This window comes from Lutra lutra, chromosome 5 (assembly GCF_902655055.1).
Source record: "Lutra lutra chromosome 5, mLutLut1.2, whole genome shotgun sequence".
In the NCBI taxonomy this organism is placed as follows: Eukaryota; Metazoa; Chordata; class Mammalia; order Carnivora; family Mustelidae; genus Lutra; species Lutra lutra.
In genome coordinates, this window is record NC_062282.1 from 162,932,557 (window position 1) to 162,947,727 (window position 15,171).

General features: G+C 64.6%; 3 protein-coding genes across 13 annotated transcripts; 2 read left to right on the forward strand and 1 right to left on the reverse strand.

Moving 5' to 3' along the window:
- Positions 1-402: 402 nt before the first annotated feature.
- On the reverse strand, positions 403-8,090 carry GUK1 (guanylate kinase 1). 5 transcript variants are annotated; one of them, XM_047729035.1, is made up of 9 exons: positions 7,930-8,054; positions 7,067-7,180; positions 3,683-3,796; positions 2,960-3,001; positions 2,410-2,506; positions 1,082-1,226; positions 867-951; positions 660-745; positions 403-568 (listed from the first exon to the last, which is right to left on the reverse strand). In XM_047729035.1, exons 3-9 carry the CDS (start codon positions 3,792-3,794, stop codon positions 533-535), a joined length of 603 nt encoding a protein of 200 aa, XP_047584991.1. In that variant the 5' UTR covers positions 3,795-3,796; positions 7,067-7,180; positions 7,930-8,054; the 3' UTR covers positions 403-532. The 5 variants fall into 5 exon arrangements, with proteins under 5 accessions (XP_047584991.1, XP_047584992.1, XP_047584989.1 ...); XM_047729036.1 differs by having other exon boundaries at positions 7,067-7,176; positions 7,930-8,048; XM_047729033.1 differs by lacking the exon at positions 7,067-7,180 and having other exon boundaries at positions 1,088-1,226; positions 7,930-8,089.
- A 47-nt stretch (positions 8,091-8,137) lies between these two features.
- MRPL55 (mitochondrial ribosomal protein L55) lies at positions 8,138-11,532 on the forward strand. Of its 6 annotated transcripts, none has more exons than XM_047729044.1 (4): positions 8,138-8,277; positions 8,903-8,990; positions 10,737-10,938; positions 11,308-11,532. In XM_047729044.1, the coding sequence occupies exons 2-4, from the start codon at positions 8,965-8,967 to the stop codon at positions 11,458-11,460; spliced, it is 381 nt and encodes a 126-aa protein (XP_047585000.1). In that variant the 5' UTR covers positions 8,138-8,277; positions 8,903-8,964; the 3' UTR covers positions 11,461-11,532. The 6 variants fall into 6 exon arrangements, with proteins under 6 accessions (XP_047585000.1, XP_047585005.1, XP_047585002.1 ...); XM_047729049.1 differs by having other exon boundaries at positions 8,140-8,265; XM_047729046.1 differs by having other exon boundaries at positions 8,146-8,277; positions 8,900-8,990.
- A 1,145-nt stretch (positions 11,533-12,677) lies between these two features.
- C5H1orf35 (chromosome 5 C1orf35 homolog) lies at positions 12,678-14,643 on the forward strand. 2 transcript variants are annotated; one of them, XM_047729037.1, is made up of 8 exons: positions 12,682-12,882; positions 13,162-13,312; positions 13,421-13,466; positions 13,556-13,638; positions 13,747-13,819; positions 13,917-14,005; positions 14,182-14,310; positions 14,393-14,643. In XM_047729037.1, exons 1-8 carry the CDS (start codon positions 12,789-12,791, stop codon positions 14,475-14,477), a joined length of 750 nt encoding a protein of 249 aa, XP_047584993.1. In that variant the 5' UTR covers positions 12,682-12,788; the 3' UTR covers positions 14,478-14,643. The 2 variants fall into 2 exon arrangements, with proteins under 2 accessions (XP_047584994.1, XP_047584993.1); XM_047729038.1 differs by lacking the exons at positions 13,421-13,466; positions 13,556-13,638 and having other exon boundaries at positions 12,678-12,882.
- Positions 14,644-15,171: the final 528 nt, after the last annotated feature.

Genomic DNA, 15,171 nt, shown 5'->3' on the forward strand with positions numbered 1-15,171 from the left:
GGAACACAGGGACCTCACACAAGGCAGAGCATGGCACTTGGCCCGCACCACAGCCCAGTGGAGGGACCCCCACAGGAGGAGGACCCCCGGACCCCTGTCCCCACCCAGAGCCTCATGGCATCTCCACGAGGCAATGAGAGAGGCAGCTGCCATCTAGCGGGTCTGTCCATGCCTGCCAGGGCCCCAGTCCAGCTATGGGGACCCCACCTGCCCAGCCAGCAGCCCCCGCTCTCCCTGACATGAAGATGGGGCAAAGGAAACCCCAGAGAAGTGGGCACAGGGAGTCTGGGGGTGCCCAGACCACTAGATGCCTGGTCGCCAGGACTGGGGGTCCACCGTGCAGGCGTGCCTGGTCCCTGGCCCCAAACCCCTGGCCACAGATGGGATGTCTGGGCTCCTGGACACTGTTACCCAGCAATTCTTTATTAGGACACTGGCCCAGATCCTTGGCAGAGGGGGAAGGGGAGGCCAGGGTCCTCCAGCCTCGGCCAACTGGGCGGAAGCTGAGGGGAGTCCACAACGGGCGTCCTTCTCAGGAGCAGCTGGTCCTCTGAACGTTCTTGATTTCCTGCCATGGAGAGAGAAGGAGGGTCTCCCCCAGGGTCGGGGTGATGGGCCACGCGGCCTGACCCTGCCCACTGTCCCCCTGCAGAGCCCACCTCGGAGAGCGCCTCCTCCAAGGTCCGGTAGGCCGTGTCCAGGTTGTCGTTGATGATGACCAGGTCGAAGAGGCCCTGCTCCTTGCCTAGGGTGGGGGGATAGGGTCAGGGCAGGCCCTTGCAGTCCTCCACTGGGACCCTGCTGCGGGGCGACCCATGCTGGCAGAGAAGATGGGGACACACCCAATGGCCAGAGCCCACACTTACTGCTCTCCATGTCCACCCGAGCAGCAGCCAGACGCTTGGTCAAGCTCTCCTCTGTCTCTGTGTTGCGCTGCCGTAGCCGCTGCTCCTGAGACACGCGGGGGGTGGGGGGTGGTCAGTGCCTCTGAGGTCGCAGGGCATCTCCTGCCCTACCCCCAGGCCCCCCTCAGGGCTTCATCGAGGCCACTGCACCCCTGCCCTCCCCAGCCTCGCCCCGCCCCCACCAGGACGTCCAGTGAGGGCGGCTGCACGAAGATGTAGATGGGCCGCAGGTCCGTCTTCTTGATGTTACGCACACCCTGCAGGTCCACGTCCAGCACGCAGATGCGGTTCATGGCCTGCACAGCCCGCACAGCTGCTTTGCTGGAGGACAGAGGGGCAGGGACTGCTCAGTGGGGCTGCCTGGATCCAGTAACCCCCCAAGGCCTCAAACGGCCTCTACAGGACCATCACGGCCCATGCTCTGGGCTCCCGCCTTCCCCACTGGCCTGCACTGGGCGTGGGCATGGCCAGAAGTGAAGGCAGGAACCTCCCCATACCCCAGCATCTCCTCTACCTTTCTGGAAGCATGTGTGCTGGGCTGAGGAGTGGCTGTGGCTTGTGGTAGGAGGGCCCTAGCTGTCACTGCCCAACAGCCCCAGTGACCCCCCTCTGGGTCACAGCCCAGCTATACCTAGGTCCTAGGATGGAACAAGATAGGTCTCATGGGGTCTCTGCTTCACCCTCATCAGAGGGCTCAGGGACAGGCTGCACACAGAGGCGTGGCTGGGCCCGACTGCCCAGGACACTGCTCTGGGCCTGTCAGCCCGGTAGGAAGAGCTGGCAAAGACTCTGGACTGGATGGGGTTGGGCAGGGCAGGGAGGGGAGCAGAGAGGAGCGAAGGGCAGAGGAGAGGAGGGGAAGAGAGGGGAGCAGATCAGAAGGGAAGGGAAGAGATGGAGAACAGGAGAGGGAAGGGAAGGGGAGGGGAGCGGAGAGCAGGAGAGGGCAGTAGAGGGGAGGGGAGGAGAGGGCAAGGCAGAAGAGGGGAGCAGAGAGCAGGGCCAGGAAGCAGGGGGAAGGGCAGTGGAGGAGAGGGGAGTAGAGCAGAAGGGAGCAGAGGACAGGAGAAGAGAGGAAGGGAGTACAGCAGAGGAGAGGAGTGGAGAAGGATGGAAGAGGGAAGAGAACAGGGCAGGGCAGTGGAAGGGAGGGGAGGGGAGGGGAGCGGAGGGCAGGAGAAGGCAGGGGAGCAGAGGGCAGGGCACTCCATCGCCAGCCACTGGCTGGTGGGAAGACAGGCCACAGTATGGCCTGTGCACCTTGGAGACCAGGATTCCCTGCCGTGCACCTGTCCGAGGGGCCTATGGTTTCCCCGGTGGCCGGCCAGGTGGACACAGGGGTGCTAAGGCAGCCTGGAAAGCCCCAACTGCTGCCCCGTCTCGGACCCTGGCATGGTGGGCACCTTACTCCAATGGGCCCGGAGAACCCACCCAGGATCCCCTGCATAGGTCGAGCCACAGGGAGAGCACCCGGGAAGGAGGGGAGGCCCCCAGAGTAGCCCACCTAGTCCCATACAGGTTCCCCGAGAACTCGGCGTGCTCAATGAAGTCGCCCGCGGCGATGTCCCGCTGCATCACTTCTCTGGTCACGAAGTAGTAATCTGCAAGGAGGGCCAGCTGAGGCTTGACCTCTGCAAAGCCCCAGGGTGCTCGGGGACCAAGTGCGACCAGAGTCGGCTTCCCTGCAGACGTTTGTGCTCTGCTGAGCAGGGAACACAGGCACACATGGCACTTTCTCACACCATCCCTGCCATGGTGAGTCAGAAATCACGGGCTTTCTGGGGAGAGGCTCCAGGGGGCCTGGAGATGGCCAGCCTCAGAGGCAGGGTGGGCGTGGGGTGGGGAACGGATGTTTCTAGTCCTGTGGAGACTACAGGGGATGCCTGTGGCACAACTGTGACGTCAAAGTCGACTACACATGGGGGCACAGAGAGCAGCACACCTCTCAGCATGGCCCACCTGTGGCAACCTCAGCCCGGCCCCACCCAGCCAGCCTGCTGTAGGCCCCTGAACCTGCCCACCCTGTAGACAGGGACGCCAAGGGCCCAGCTCACCTTTGCCATTCTCTTCTCCAGGCCGTGGGTCCCGTGTGGTATCTAGAGCACAAGCCCTGATCACTCTGGGACACCCGGAGCCCCCACAGCCCATCCACAGTCTCCAGCAGGGCCTGGCTCAGCCCACATGTTGGGGGAGCTGTCAGTCAGGGTTAGCGGTGTGGGGACTGTCCCCCATGTGTGTGTGTGTGGGGGGCTGCCGGTCAGGGTCAATAGTGTGAGGACTGTCCCCTGTGTATGTTAGGGGCTGTCAGTCAGGGTCAGCGGTGTGGGGACTGTCCCCTGTGTGCGTGTGTGTGTGTGTGTGCGCGCGTGTGAATGTCAGGGTCAGCACTGTGGGGACTGTACTCTGTGTGTGTATGTTGGGGGTGGTGCCAGTCAGGGTCAGCAGTGTGGGGACCATCCACTGTGTGTGTATGTGTGGGTCCTCCAGGATGAGTTAGCATGTAGGACGTCCCCCTCCCCGTTTGTGGGTGCATGTGGCCCCCAGAGTGGATCAGCATGTAGGGCAAACCCTCCCTGTGTGTGTGTATGTGCGTGTGGAACCCCTGGGGCGGGTCAGCATGTAGGGCACCCCCTCCCCATGTGTGTGCGTATGGACCCCCCAGTGCAGGTCAGTGTGTAGGGCACCCCCTCCCCGTGTGGGTGTGTGTGTGGACCCCCTGGGGTAGGTCTGCAGGGCTGACACCCCCCCAGCCTCCCTGCCCCCGGCCAGAGCCTCACGGGACACGCTGAACCCGAAGACACTGCCATGCTCCTGCAGGAGTCTCTTGAGCAGGGTGCTCTTCCCGGCCCCTGAGGGTCCACTCAGCACGACAGGCCGTGGTCCTGACATCCCTGCGGGGAGGGAGAGAGACATCAGTGCGGCCTGAGGAACACCTTCACCTGCGTGGGGCACAGTGGGGGCCCTGGATGAGGACAGAGCTTCCCCCAGGAACAGCTAGCTGCTACACACGACAGCACCAATGTGTGGTTCCTGGCGGTCCACTGCTGGACCTCAGCTCCTGGCCCTACACACAATACAGGCTCCGTCAAGTCAGAAGAGCCCAAGGCCTGTTCTCAGAATGACCGTCGGGTCGTAAGGGCGGACCCCACAGGACCCCAGTGTCTCAACCCTCTGGTCTGTGGGCTCTGGGAAGCCCCTAGGAGCAGTGGGGTCTGCAGACCAGGAGGACAGCCCGCAGTACGTGGCTGGGACACTGGCCCTCAGAAGCAGCAGGGTCCACAGAGGACCCGGCCCCCAGCTCTGCATACTCAACTAGGAGGACAGCCTGCAGCGCAGGGCTCGGGCACTGGCTCCAGGAGCAGCGGGGTCTGCAGAGGACCCAGCCCCCAGCTCCGCATCCACCCACCACCCTCAGCACTCCCCAGTGGACCCACCTCCGATCCACTTCCCGTTGGGATGCGGTCTCTGAGCTGCTGGGCGGCTCTGAAGAGCTGGGAAGGGGTGGTAATCCCAGGCGGGCAGGCTCCCGCCCTCTGAGCGCTAAATCCCTCCCTAGGCGGCCGGCCCCTCCACCCAGGACAGAGCAAAGGCTGCTACCGGCCCTGTGCCCACCAGGCCCCGTGGTGAGCCACGTGTGGAGGGGCAGGGAGTCACGGGGGGGGCGCGCTGTGGGGGCTTGGACCCACTCCATCTGGCTGGGCCCTGCGGGGTTCTGCCTGGAGTAGCCTGCACCCGCCCTGGGGCTGCCCTGTGTCCCCGCCCCGGCCACTTGCTCTCCTAATCCTCGATGTAGGCCAACATAGTAATCTGGCTCAAGCTCGGCTATTCTGCATGGGCCCTGGAAGGACGGGAAGCAGGAGGCCTCCCCTGCTGAGGACACGCGACAGGAGCTGGTCACCACACACGGAGAGTCACCTCCACCGACCCCTCTGCCCGGTGTCCAGCTCAAGGACGGCCCTGCTAGACTCCCAGCTCCACATGGCATCCTGGCTTTCACACCCACAGCCCCAGACCCTGCCTGGGCAGGATCACCCTGGGTCTGTCTGGCTTCTTAGGTGCTGGGACAGGGATGGGGAGAGTGGAGCAGGGGTGGAAGGAAGGGTGCAGGATGGTGGAGAGAGAGGGCTGAGACCTGTCCACCATGCACCTGGCCCCCGGCAGGCAAAGTTCTGACTCCACACGTCTCCCCGGGACCTGCAGGGTGTTGGTGCCGTGGGAACTCAGGTTCCTCTGAGCTATGGTCCTGGAGAGGACCAGAAGGCCTGTCTAGCTGTTGTTCACAGCACCAAACTCCAAATCCAGCAGATATGGCAGGAACCTCGGGACCTGGCTTGGAGCGCCTACCTCCAGGCACAGAGGAACTCAAGGGATTTCCCATCCAGGACCATGTGAAGAGGCACCTCTGGCCAAGGATGTCCCCGCAGGCCCCCCCATATGCCCAGGAGCCCTGCAGCTCCCCACTATAAAGTCCCATGCCTACAGGCAGGACCGGATTTCCATCAGCTCCAATGTGTGCAGACGACACATCCACCAGCAAAGACAACGTCTCCCATGTGTCTTTGGGACATGGCTGCAAGGTGAACAAGAAGTCCCAGCGCCTGCCACCCACAGGGCGGGTCCCACAGGTCCGACCCGCAACCTCCCGTCCATCTTGTTCTGGGAGTCCCAGGCCCGCCACCCACCAGAGCACTGCTGTGAGCAGCGGTGCTCACTCAGGGTCCACCGAGGGTGCTAGCTCACTCTCTGCCTGGCTCTAAGCCAACACCTCGCTGCCCGCCTTCTCCCACAGGCTGTGCTCCCAGCCCCGCTGGGCCTCTAGCCCAGGCTCCAGACCTGCCCAGGGCTGGGCGTCTCTCCGCCCTCCCTCAAGGTCTACCATATGATAACGGCTGGTAAGAACACGCCTCACACTGACGTCTTGCAGGGGTGGGGCTTGGCCATCTTGGGCCCCACAAGGGCACAGAGTCCTTCCTTGCCCAAGCACCAGCTCAGCTGGACACAAGCTCACACAGACCACACCAGGAAGCCTGGTCTCGTGTCCAGGGGCCACGGTGGCACAGTCCCACCCAAACCCACTTCCAACAGGAGCATACCCAGAAAGGGCGTGTGCCCTCTCCTAAAACGTGACACCCAGCTGGACCAGGGCCAAAGAGGCTGGTGGTATCTGGCCCCCAGATGGGCCGGGTGGGGGAGGGGGACAGGTCCTGGCTACTCAAGCTTCTGGAAGCCTGGCTGGAAGTGGGTCACCACGGTGCAGTGGCATCTTCTCACTTCCTCTCCCGGCGGGGTGGGGGGAAGGGGGGGCATCCTTCCTGGTTAGGAAGCCGGGGCCTCTGAAACTGTGAATGACTCCAGCAGGGGTGGGCAGGGCAGGGCATCAAAGGGGTGGAGCAGGAAGAAGCCCAGGCCCTCTGAGGGGGCCAGCCTGGCTCACACAGGGGAAACTGAGGCTGGCACCGGCAGGGCCAGGGAGGGACCTGGAGCCAGAGTTTAGAGGCTTGCAGCACCTCACCCTCACGACTACACCCTTCCTCCTGGACATGGAGATCACCCCCTTCCACCCCCGATCACACCATAATGCCACTGCCTTCACGATCCTCTTCAAGCCATCTGCACGCTCCTCCTGGCTACACCTGATGCAGGGCAAAAACCAGAAATGGTTTACACTCCGAGACCAAAGAAGCAGTCTGGCTGTGGTCGGAAAGAAACTGACAGCATTCATTCACCCTCGGAACCCCTAGAAGCCAGTGTCCAGGAACTACCAATGCCCCTCATTCCAGCCAAAGATGGGGGGCTTGGTCCCCAGGCTCTCCCAGGATGGAAATGGAAGTGCAAGGCACCTGTGCCAGGCCCGGCCACGACCTGGGTTGTGAGAGGGCCTGTCTGGCCGTGGGGGGCGGGCAGAGGAAACCACAGGTATCCCAGAGCCCTGTGGCGTCCAGAAGGTCTCTGTGTGACAAGAGGGCTCCAGGAAGTCCACGCTGGGGAGGCGTGCTGCCTAGAAGCCTTCACAGGGCACTCGCAGGACGGCCATGGAAGCCCATCATAGCCTGTCTCCTGCACCCCTGGGCCCCACGCTGGCCAGGAACACCTCAGCTTCCACCCTCCCCTTCGTCCCCAACGAGAAGGACCAATGACAGCCAGCGAGGGGGCCCCAGCACCTGGATGAATGAAGGGCGCTCCCTCTCACTGTAAACAGACAGCTCCAGTTACATCAGATGGCCAGTGTCCAGCAGCCCAGACTGACGTCTCTGGTCCTCAGAGAAGATGTCTACCTAGAACACCCAGGAGTCAGAAACAAAGGCCTCCAACACCCTACTGCTGGGAGAGATCTTGCGTCTCCACCACCTAGGCAGTGCCAGACAGCGGAGTGGGCCAGGACCTCACAGCGATCACAGGGACAGGAGGGAGCCCCTTAGGGTGGGGACAGCTCAGAGGTCCAGCTTGGTCTGGGCAGGACCCCACGGCCATCCAGGAGACAGGAGGGGCACCTCAGGGCAGGGACAGCTCGAAGGACCAGCTCGGCCTGGGCAGGACCCCGCGGCCATGCCGGCGACTAGAGGGGGCCCCTCGGGGCGGGGACAGCTCCGAGGACCTCGGGGGCCTGCCCTCCCGGTGCGGACGGAAGTCCACCCGAGAGCTGCAGCAGCAGGACGGCTTCCCTCCGTGAGCTCCGGGAGGTCAGCGCGTGTCCAGGGCCGTCCGCACCCGCCTGTCCCGGGGCTCCGGCGGGCATGCGGCCCACCTCCCGGAGCGCTGCCCGGCTGTGGCCCGCGACTGCCCCCCGCGCCCCGCAGACGCCGCCCCGGCTTCCAGCGCGCACCCTCCGGCCGCGTCCCCAATACCCCGAGGATAGCCACCGCGGGGCGGCTCGGCAAGAGCTTCACCGCACACCCGTACGTAAGAACGCAGGGCCCTGCGCCTGCGAGCAGCCGCCCCGCCGGGACCCCCGGACGGCGTCTCGGGAATCCCGGTCTGCGAGGGGCACGACCCCGCGCCCGCCCCGGAAGGCCCCGCCACTCACCATCCGTGGGGACCCGGCCCAAGGCGGCCGCCGCCAGCCCGGCCAGCGGGCGTCGCAGCATGAGCGCCGCCGCCGCCGCCGCCGCCGCCTCCCGCCCGCGGGGCGACGTCACAGCGCCGCGCCCGGCCTCCGCGGAGATGTACGTCATGGAGCCGCGCCGGCCGCCTGCGTCGGAGGGCTGCGCGTCGTAGCGCGGCGCCGACCTTGCACCGCCCTCAGGGTTGTCCTCAACTCCACGCGACGCAGCGCTCGCGGATGACGTCGCGGCGGGGCCGTGGGTGGACTGGGTGGCAGGTCGGCTGGGACGCCGGGGTTCGGCGTTGCTGCGGAGCTCAGGCAGGGGGGCAGGTGGGTGCGATACGGGTTTTCCCGACGGGTGGGCCGGGCCCCGCCCCCGGCGGCTGGTCTCCCAGCCTGTCCTTTCCCAGCGGGTCGCTTCCGGAGGCGGAGGGAGGCCCGCGGATGCCCTGTCTACGCGGACCGGGAGGCCTGTCTTCGTCGGCGGTCGCGGGCCGTCGGCGTCCCGGCTCCCCCGCCATCCGGATCCCGGCGCTCCGAGTCTCCCCCGCCGTCCGGCCCCCGGTAACCCGTGTCTCTCCCGCCGTCTCGACCTGGAGCTCGGCCCCGGTGCCCCGAGTCCATCCCGCTGTCCCGACCCCGCTGTATGCCGGGGAAGTAGGTAGTCTTGAGAAGCCCCCACAGTGTATGTTCCACTCTGTCCTTGAGCGGCTTCCCCCACTCCGTGACCCGCTGGAAAGGATCTGTACCGGGCCACGGGGTTCCTGACGCAGAGGTTTGGGTGTCCGGCACCTCTAGACTGCAAGTGCGAGTGGGACTGGCAGAGACCCGACAACGACTCCCCCGTGGGAGACGCACTTGGGTCTATGGCTTCTAACGGGCTAGGGTTCCCTGAAGGTCAGTTTGGTGGGAATCCTTGTCTTTTAAAGAGATGTCTTTTTTCCTTGCCCAGCAGGTTGCCCACCAGGCCAGTGGCTGAGCTTGAGCCTCCACGTGCCACAAGGGCCCTGAGGAGGAATGGCTGCCGCGGGCAGGCTGCTTGAGTAAGCAGGGGTTTCTGGGCCCCTGGGAACTGCCATCATGGGGGGCCATATCAGGGGAGCTCTCCCAGCCAGTGTGTTAACTTGGAGCAGATGGAAGCCACAGCAGGTGTGGAGGGTGGAATGAAGCGGTTTGTGAGTCCTCGGCAGCAGACATGTGGTGCTGGTGATGTTCCTGTGGGATCCTGCAGCCCAGCCTGGCTTTGGTTCCTCGCAGAGGGCCATGCCTTCCAGCTGTTCCCCAGAATTGCCCCCGTCCTGCCCTTCCCCTCACCCTCACTATGGTGTGGCCACAGTGTTGCGGAGAAGCCAAGCCGGGGGGTTTCTAGTGGGTCCTGTGGAATCTGGGAGATATGGAGAAAGGGGTGGGGCACATGAAGCTGTGGGTCCACATGGAGCTAGGCAAGGGACTCTGGCTGCAGGGCCCTCGTCCCAAGACAGTTCATGTTCAAGCTGCTGGAACGGTTCCGGCCCCAGCCCGCCCAGCCAGGCTTCTCAGGGGTGGCCGTGTCTCGAGCTCCTGGGCACCGCCCCCCCACCCAGCCTGCCTGCTGCAGACTTCCTTGGTGCTAGAGCTTACCACCAGTCTCCTGTCTGCATTGCCATGACTCTGTCAGTGGGTCTGGGGTCTTTTGTTAGAATCGACTCAGGCACCAGTGACAGCTCCGGGACTTCCCAGCAAACAGGGTGTGTTCTTCCTGGTAGGACGGCAGGGTCTGGTATCCCACACACACCCTCACTCAGCCATAGGGGTTGCTGGGAAGTACAGGGTGTGGAGGGAACGCCGCCAAGGTAGGTGCTGCTGGGCTGGAGCTCTGCGGCCGCAGGGCACTCAGCCAGGCTGTCCTGTGAGCAGAGAGGCCCCAGAGCATGGGGACGCGACTAGAGCCAGTGGGAATGGTTTAGGTGGGACATCTTGGCTCTTGCTATGCCTTGGCAAAGGCATGTGGTGGGTGTCTGCCCCTGGAGTAGCCCACTGTCCCGGGGAGCTCTGCAGTTGTGCCTTGTGACAGCCTAGGGTCTGAATCCAAGTTTGCAGGAAAGCCAGGCTGGAAGGGACGGGATTGCTGTGGGGTCGCTCTGCAAGACAGATGACGCATACAGGGCTTCCTCTTCTCCTGTCACCTTCTGGCAGGCCCCCTCCCCGCAGGGCACCTGCTGTGTGCAGGAAGGGCAGGTGTCTGCCATGCCGGGGGGGCAGTTGGTGGGGGGGGACTGCAGGTGTCTTGGTCTGCTCAGGCTGCCCTCACAGAACGCCATAGGTGGGGCAGCCCCCCTCCCCAGGTCTGGAGCCTAGAAGTCTGAGTGCAGGATGCCAGCAGGCTGGGTTCTGCTGAGTCCTGTCTTCCGAGCTTGGAGTCCTCCCGGGGGTGCTCTGCTCTCTGGCTCTGGTAAGGATCCCTGTCCCAGCATGGAGGCCTTCAGGACCTCACGTAATCCTGATGTCATCCCGTGGAGGTTAGGGCTTCGATGTGCAAGGCTGGGGGAATGCAGAAGTCCGAGCCACAGGACAGGAAGTCGTCTCCTGCCTGATGCTTGGCACCCTAAGCCCACTGGGGTCCCAGCTGCTGCACTTCTGACCTCACTCGTCTGCCCCAGTGGTCTCTTCCATGGGGCAGAAGCTGTTCTGACCAGGCCCCACTGCAGTATGCGTCACTGTGTGTCCCCATGGGGGCTGGGTGGCGTGGGCGCTTTGGTCCCAGCGGCAGCCCCTGACCAGTGTGTGTGTGTGTCTGTGTGTGTTTGCAGCCTGCTGCGGCAGCCCGTGTTGAGGAGGTATGCTCTGGTGCATGCCCGCCTACATACATCCTCCTGGCAGGCCAATAGCAACAGGGCCTCGCTCACGCGTGTGCACCGACAAGCCTATGCACGCCTCTACCCCGTGCTCCTGGTCAAGCAGGACGGTTCCACCATCCACATCCGCTACCGGGAGCCACGACGAATGCTTGAGGTGTGCCCCTCGCCCTGCCCGCACTCCCTGGGGCACAGTCCTGGCAAGCTGGCCTGTAGCAGCCGCCCCTCCCAGGGCTCCTGGGCTCAGGAGCCACGGCAGCCATGAACTGGAACTGCTGAATGAGGAGAGGGACAAGGAAGAGTGGAGTTCCCTAAACAGGTCAGGGCCAGACAGCAGCTGTGTCTGCTGGGTAGCAGTGTTGGAGAAGCAAACAGAAGTGTTTGCTTAAAGATTGAGAGCCCTGAGGGGAGATAGAACCCAGCAGAAGATAGAAACTCTCACCCACACCATGGAGAATGAGGTGCAGGAGACACGGGCAGGGCCCCAAGCCCTCTGAGTGAGCCGTGTACATGTCCCTCCCCACAGATGCCTGTGGACCTGGACGCCCTGTCCCCAGAAGAGAGGAGGGCACGGTTCCGGAAACGTGAGGCCCAGCTCCGAAAGAAAGAGGAGGAGGAGCCAGAGCTCAGTGATGACTTTGACGTGGAGCAGTACAAGCGGTTTTGGACAAAAAAGTGATGGGCCTGGAAGCTGCCTGGGTGGGCGATGCAAGTGTGGGGATGGTGTGTCTTTACATGATGTGTTCACAAAGCCGTCTCCACGTTGCCTTTCCTTCGGGGCCAACCAAGCCAACCAGGTTGTCTAGAATTGGGTCGGGCTGTGGTGTTTGCACGAGGCCTGAGGGGCACGCGGGCCATCAGTGTAGGAGGAGGAAGAGGAACCAGAGCCAGCCCCCATGGGCCCTGGAGCCCCCTCACCCCATCCCCCATTCAGCCTCAGGACATGAGGGGCTCTCCTGGCGGAGCACAGCAGCTGCAGGGATGGGGTGGGAGGAGCGGGGTATCTGGGAAGACAGCACGGGTGGACCCTGCCCCTCACGGGGGCTCCCAGCTGCTCCTGGCCCATAGGAGTAGGGGTGTTCACTGGCAGCAATGACAAACTAGGCATTCTGTGGGCACTTGCCATTTATCTGCTCTGAGGTGGGTTTCCCCTAGCCAGGCTTCTGCGTGACCAAAGGAGCAAGTTTTAACCTTTGCAAGTGCAGCCAGCATGGCCCAGGCCCAGGGCTGACCTGTGTCCTGTCGCATGCTTTCGATCCAGGCTGCGTCTCTGAGACCTGGGTCCTGCACTGCAGCTGGGAAGGACGTGCGGGCCTGACAGAGGAGGGAGGGAGGGAGGTGGCTGTGTCCCTGGCTCCCAGGGACAGGTGCTGGGCTGGTTCACCCAGCTCGCTGCCACCGCTGGTTCCGGGAGACGCTCCTTGGCCTGGTGAGTGCTTGCTGCGCAGAACAAGTTACACACCACACTTGTGGGGAACTGGCAGCAGGGGATAGATTGGGCACAGAAGGGGCACGTGGGCACTGGCAGTCACAGGCAGGGTGTTGGGGATAGGCAGTTGCTAAGATGGCTCACACAGAGGGATTCTGGCAGAAGCCACGCCACGGGGCAGTGGCCCAAGCAGGCCTGACAGCGCCCACAATGCCCAGCTCTGCGTAGGTACCTGCAGCCCTCCTGAGGGTGGGGGTCTGAGTACGGGTTCTCGCCATACCGGGTGAGGCGGACGGGGACCCGAGGGCCTGTCTGCAGAGCTCTGGGAGTCTTTCCAAGTCTCCCGAGACTTCCCGTCCACGGACCCCAATCCCCGGCCTCCACCCATCGCGCTGAGTGGCCGTGGGGGCGGGACGGGAACCCCTGCGCAGGCGCGCCGGGGCGGGGCGCGGAGAATGCCGGACCTGCGAGGGGTGACGTCACGGCGCGCGACGCGGGAGCGGGTGCCGGCAGCGGCGCCGCCCTGAGCGGCGAGGCCGGGCTTCGAGACGCCGGGGGCCGGCGGGCGGCTTCGCATCATGTTCGGCTCCAGCCGGGGCGGCGTGCGCGGCGGGCAGGACCAGTTCAGCTGGGAAGACGTGAAGACCGACAAACAGAGAGAGAACTACCTGGGTCAGCGCGGCGCCGGGCCCGGGGGCGGGAGGGGGGGGTCGAGGTGCGCGGGAAGCCGCGAGTGCGGGGAACGAGGGGCCGCGGATGCGGGGAGTAGGTGCACGGGGAGCCGCGAGGGCGGGGAGCGAGGGGCCGCGGGTGCAGGGAACGGGGCTGTGGGGGTGCCCGGGTGCGGGGAACGAGGGGCCGCGGGTGCTGGGTAGCGCAGGGTTGCACCCTCGGGGGACGCGGGAGGCGCGCCGACCCGCCGGACGAGCCCTGGACACTGCTTCCCCGCAGGGAACTCGCTGATGGCTCCGGTGGGCCGCTGGCAGAAGGGCCGCGACCTCACCTGGTACGCCAAGGGCCGGGCGGACGGTGCGGGACTGAGCCGGGAGGAGGAGCTGGCGGCCGTGCGGCAGGCGGAGCAGGAGGCACTCATGGCGGCGCTGTGAGTGCGCCCCGCGGGGTCGGGGACGCGCTGGGGGGGCGGCGGGCACGGAGGGGCGGGGCCCGGGTGCGGCCTGCAGCCCCTGAAGTTCGCCCGCGGCCCCCGCAGAGGCTACAAGAACGTGAGGAAGCAGCCCACGGGCCTGAGCAAGGAGGTGAGGGGGCCCTTTCGGGGGGCGGGGTGGGGGCAGGGGCCCGGGGTTGGGGGTGGAGCTGCTGCGAGCGCCCGCGTGCCCCCGCACAGGACTTTGTGGAGGTGTGTAAGCGGGAAGGAGGGGACCTCGAGGAGAAGGGAGTGGACCGGCTGCTGGGCCTGGGGAGCTCCAGGTGCGTGGCGAGGGGTGGACGGGGCGCGCTGGGCTTGCAGAGGTAGCACCTGGCGGAGGCCGGGGCCGGTCGGTCTCATCATGGGGATTCTCCCCCGCCTTCCCACAGCGGCTCGGCAGGCCGAGTGGCATTGTCTCGGGAAGACAAGGAGGCCGCCAAGCTGGGGCTGTCGGTGTTCACGGTAAGTGCTCGCGTCCCGCGGGGACCCCCACTCCCGCGAAGCCCCGCCCCCCCCCCCCCCCCCCCCCCCGCCCAGAGTGAGTGACCTTCCTCCGCAGCACCAGCGCGTGGACAGCAGCCGGCCGGGCTCCTCACCAGCCTCGGCTAGGAAGAAGCCTCGGTCAGAGGAGGACAACGCAGAGCCCGGGTAAGGGCTGCACCCCCACCTGTCCCAATGGTCTCGGTGCATTGGCTACCTGCTGGGTCCCCAGAGGGCGGTGCTCCGATGGGACGTGGGCAGGGGGAGGGCGGGTGTCGCATGCTGGATGGGCTGGCTATGGGCCCCTGCGGTCAAGATCTGGTGATGAGGCCGTGTGCTCACAGCCCAGAGAGCCACAAGAAAAGCAGGAAAGAGAAAAAGAAGAAGAAGAAAAAGAAGCACAAGAAAGAGAAAAAGAAAGACAAGACACATCGGAGCAAGGTGGCCTCGCCGCTGCCCCCCACCTCTGCAGGGTAGGTGGGCCTCTGCCTTGGGGTGGCCTGGTGGGTGGGGCAGGGCAGCCTCCCACATTCACGGCATCCCTGGTCTTCCCAGATCTGGTCGCCACAGGCACGGCTCTGACTCGGACGTAGACTGCTCGCCTTGTTCCAAGAGGCGGCGCCGGGACCACAGTGACTGAGGCCTGCCCACCCCCCCCCCCACCCCACAGCCTCTGGCCCAGCAGCTTACAGAGCTAGTGCCACCCAAGGAGGACACACTGGGCCTGGGAAGAGCCCATACAGCCGCTTCTATTTTTCTTTCACTCACTCTTTGTACCGAAATAAACTTATTTTAAGGGAAACCTATCTCACTCTCCGGGGAAGGTGTTGGCCCCATGTTCTGGTACAACCAGCCTGAAACTGTTGGGAGGGGGACTTCCCTGTGCTGGTGTCCTACAGTCCCACATGGGCCTGACGCTTAGATTACAAGGAGCACAGACTTGTCTCTGGCATGTCCCCCCCACTCTCCCCCTGGGGACCTGCCTGCTGAGTCCTCTCTGCTTCTCCTGGGTAGGATGGGGCCTTCTGCCATCTCTGCAGGGGGGTGCGCATGGAACCAAACTAACCCTTAAAACCAACTGGAGTGAGGACAAAACCCAGGCTGGGTTCGTAATTCCGAAGACAACTCTGTCCTCACAACCCGGACCCTGGTCTTCAAGCTGTTGGTAGAGGTGAGTGATCCAGGGTGGAGGCCAGACTGGGCCAACAGCCTTACCGGGCTGAGGAGCAAGGACTCCAGAGTGGAGGGAGGACCTTCAACGAGTAAGAAGGGCATGTGGCAGCAACAAGGGGCTCAGGAACAGGCCAACTAGGGTGTGTGCCTGTTTGCAAGCA

What these genes read in the sequence shown, in the direction of transcription:
- GUK1 (XM_047729032.1), bottom strand. Translation starts at nt 8,077, where the DNA reads ATGACGTACATCTCCGCGGAGGCCGGGCGCGGCGCTGTGACGTCGCCC. An exon ending in CTTCGGGTTCAGCGTGTCCC is followed by an intron (nt 3,002 to 3,682) that starts GTGAGGCTCTGG and finishes CTTGTGCTCTAG; the next exon opens with ATACCACACGGGACCCACGG. An exon ending in TCGGGTGGACATGGAGAGCA is followed by an intron (nt 746 to 866) that starts GTAAGTGTGGGC and finishes CCCCCACCCTAG; the next exon opens with GCAAGGAGCAGGGCCTCTTC.
- MRPL55 (XM_047729044.1), top strand. Translation starts at nt 8,965, where the DNA reads ATGGCTGCCGCGGGCAGGCTGCTTGA. An exon ending in GCCGCGGGCAGGCTGCTTGA is followed by an intron (nt 8,991 to 10,736) that starts GTAAGCAGGGGT and finishes GTGTGTTTGCAG; the next exon opens with CCTGCTGCGGCAGCCCGTGT. An exon ending in AGCCACGACGAATGCTTGAG is followed by an intron (nt 10,939 to 11,307) that starts GTGTGCCCCTCG and finishes CCCTCCCCACAG; the next exon opens with ATGCCTGTGGACCTGGACGC.
- C5H1orf35 (XM_047729037.1), top strand. Translation starts at nt 12,789, where the DNA reads ATGTTCGGCTCCAGCCGGGGCGGCGTGCGCGGCGGGCAGGACCAGTTC. An exon ending in CCACGGGCCTGAGCAAGGAG is followed by an intron (nt 13,467 to 13,555) that starts GTGAGGGGGCCC and finishes GCCCCCGCACAG; the next exon opens with GACTTTGTGGAGGTGTGTAA. An exon ending in GAGGACAACGCAGAGCCCGG is followed by an intron (nt 14,006 to 14,181) that starts GTAAGGGCTGCA and finishes GTGTGCTCACAG; the next exon opens with CCCAGAGAGCCACAAGAAAA.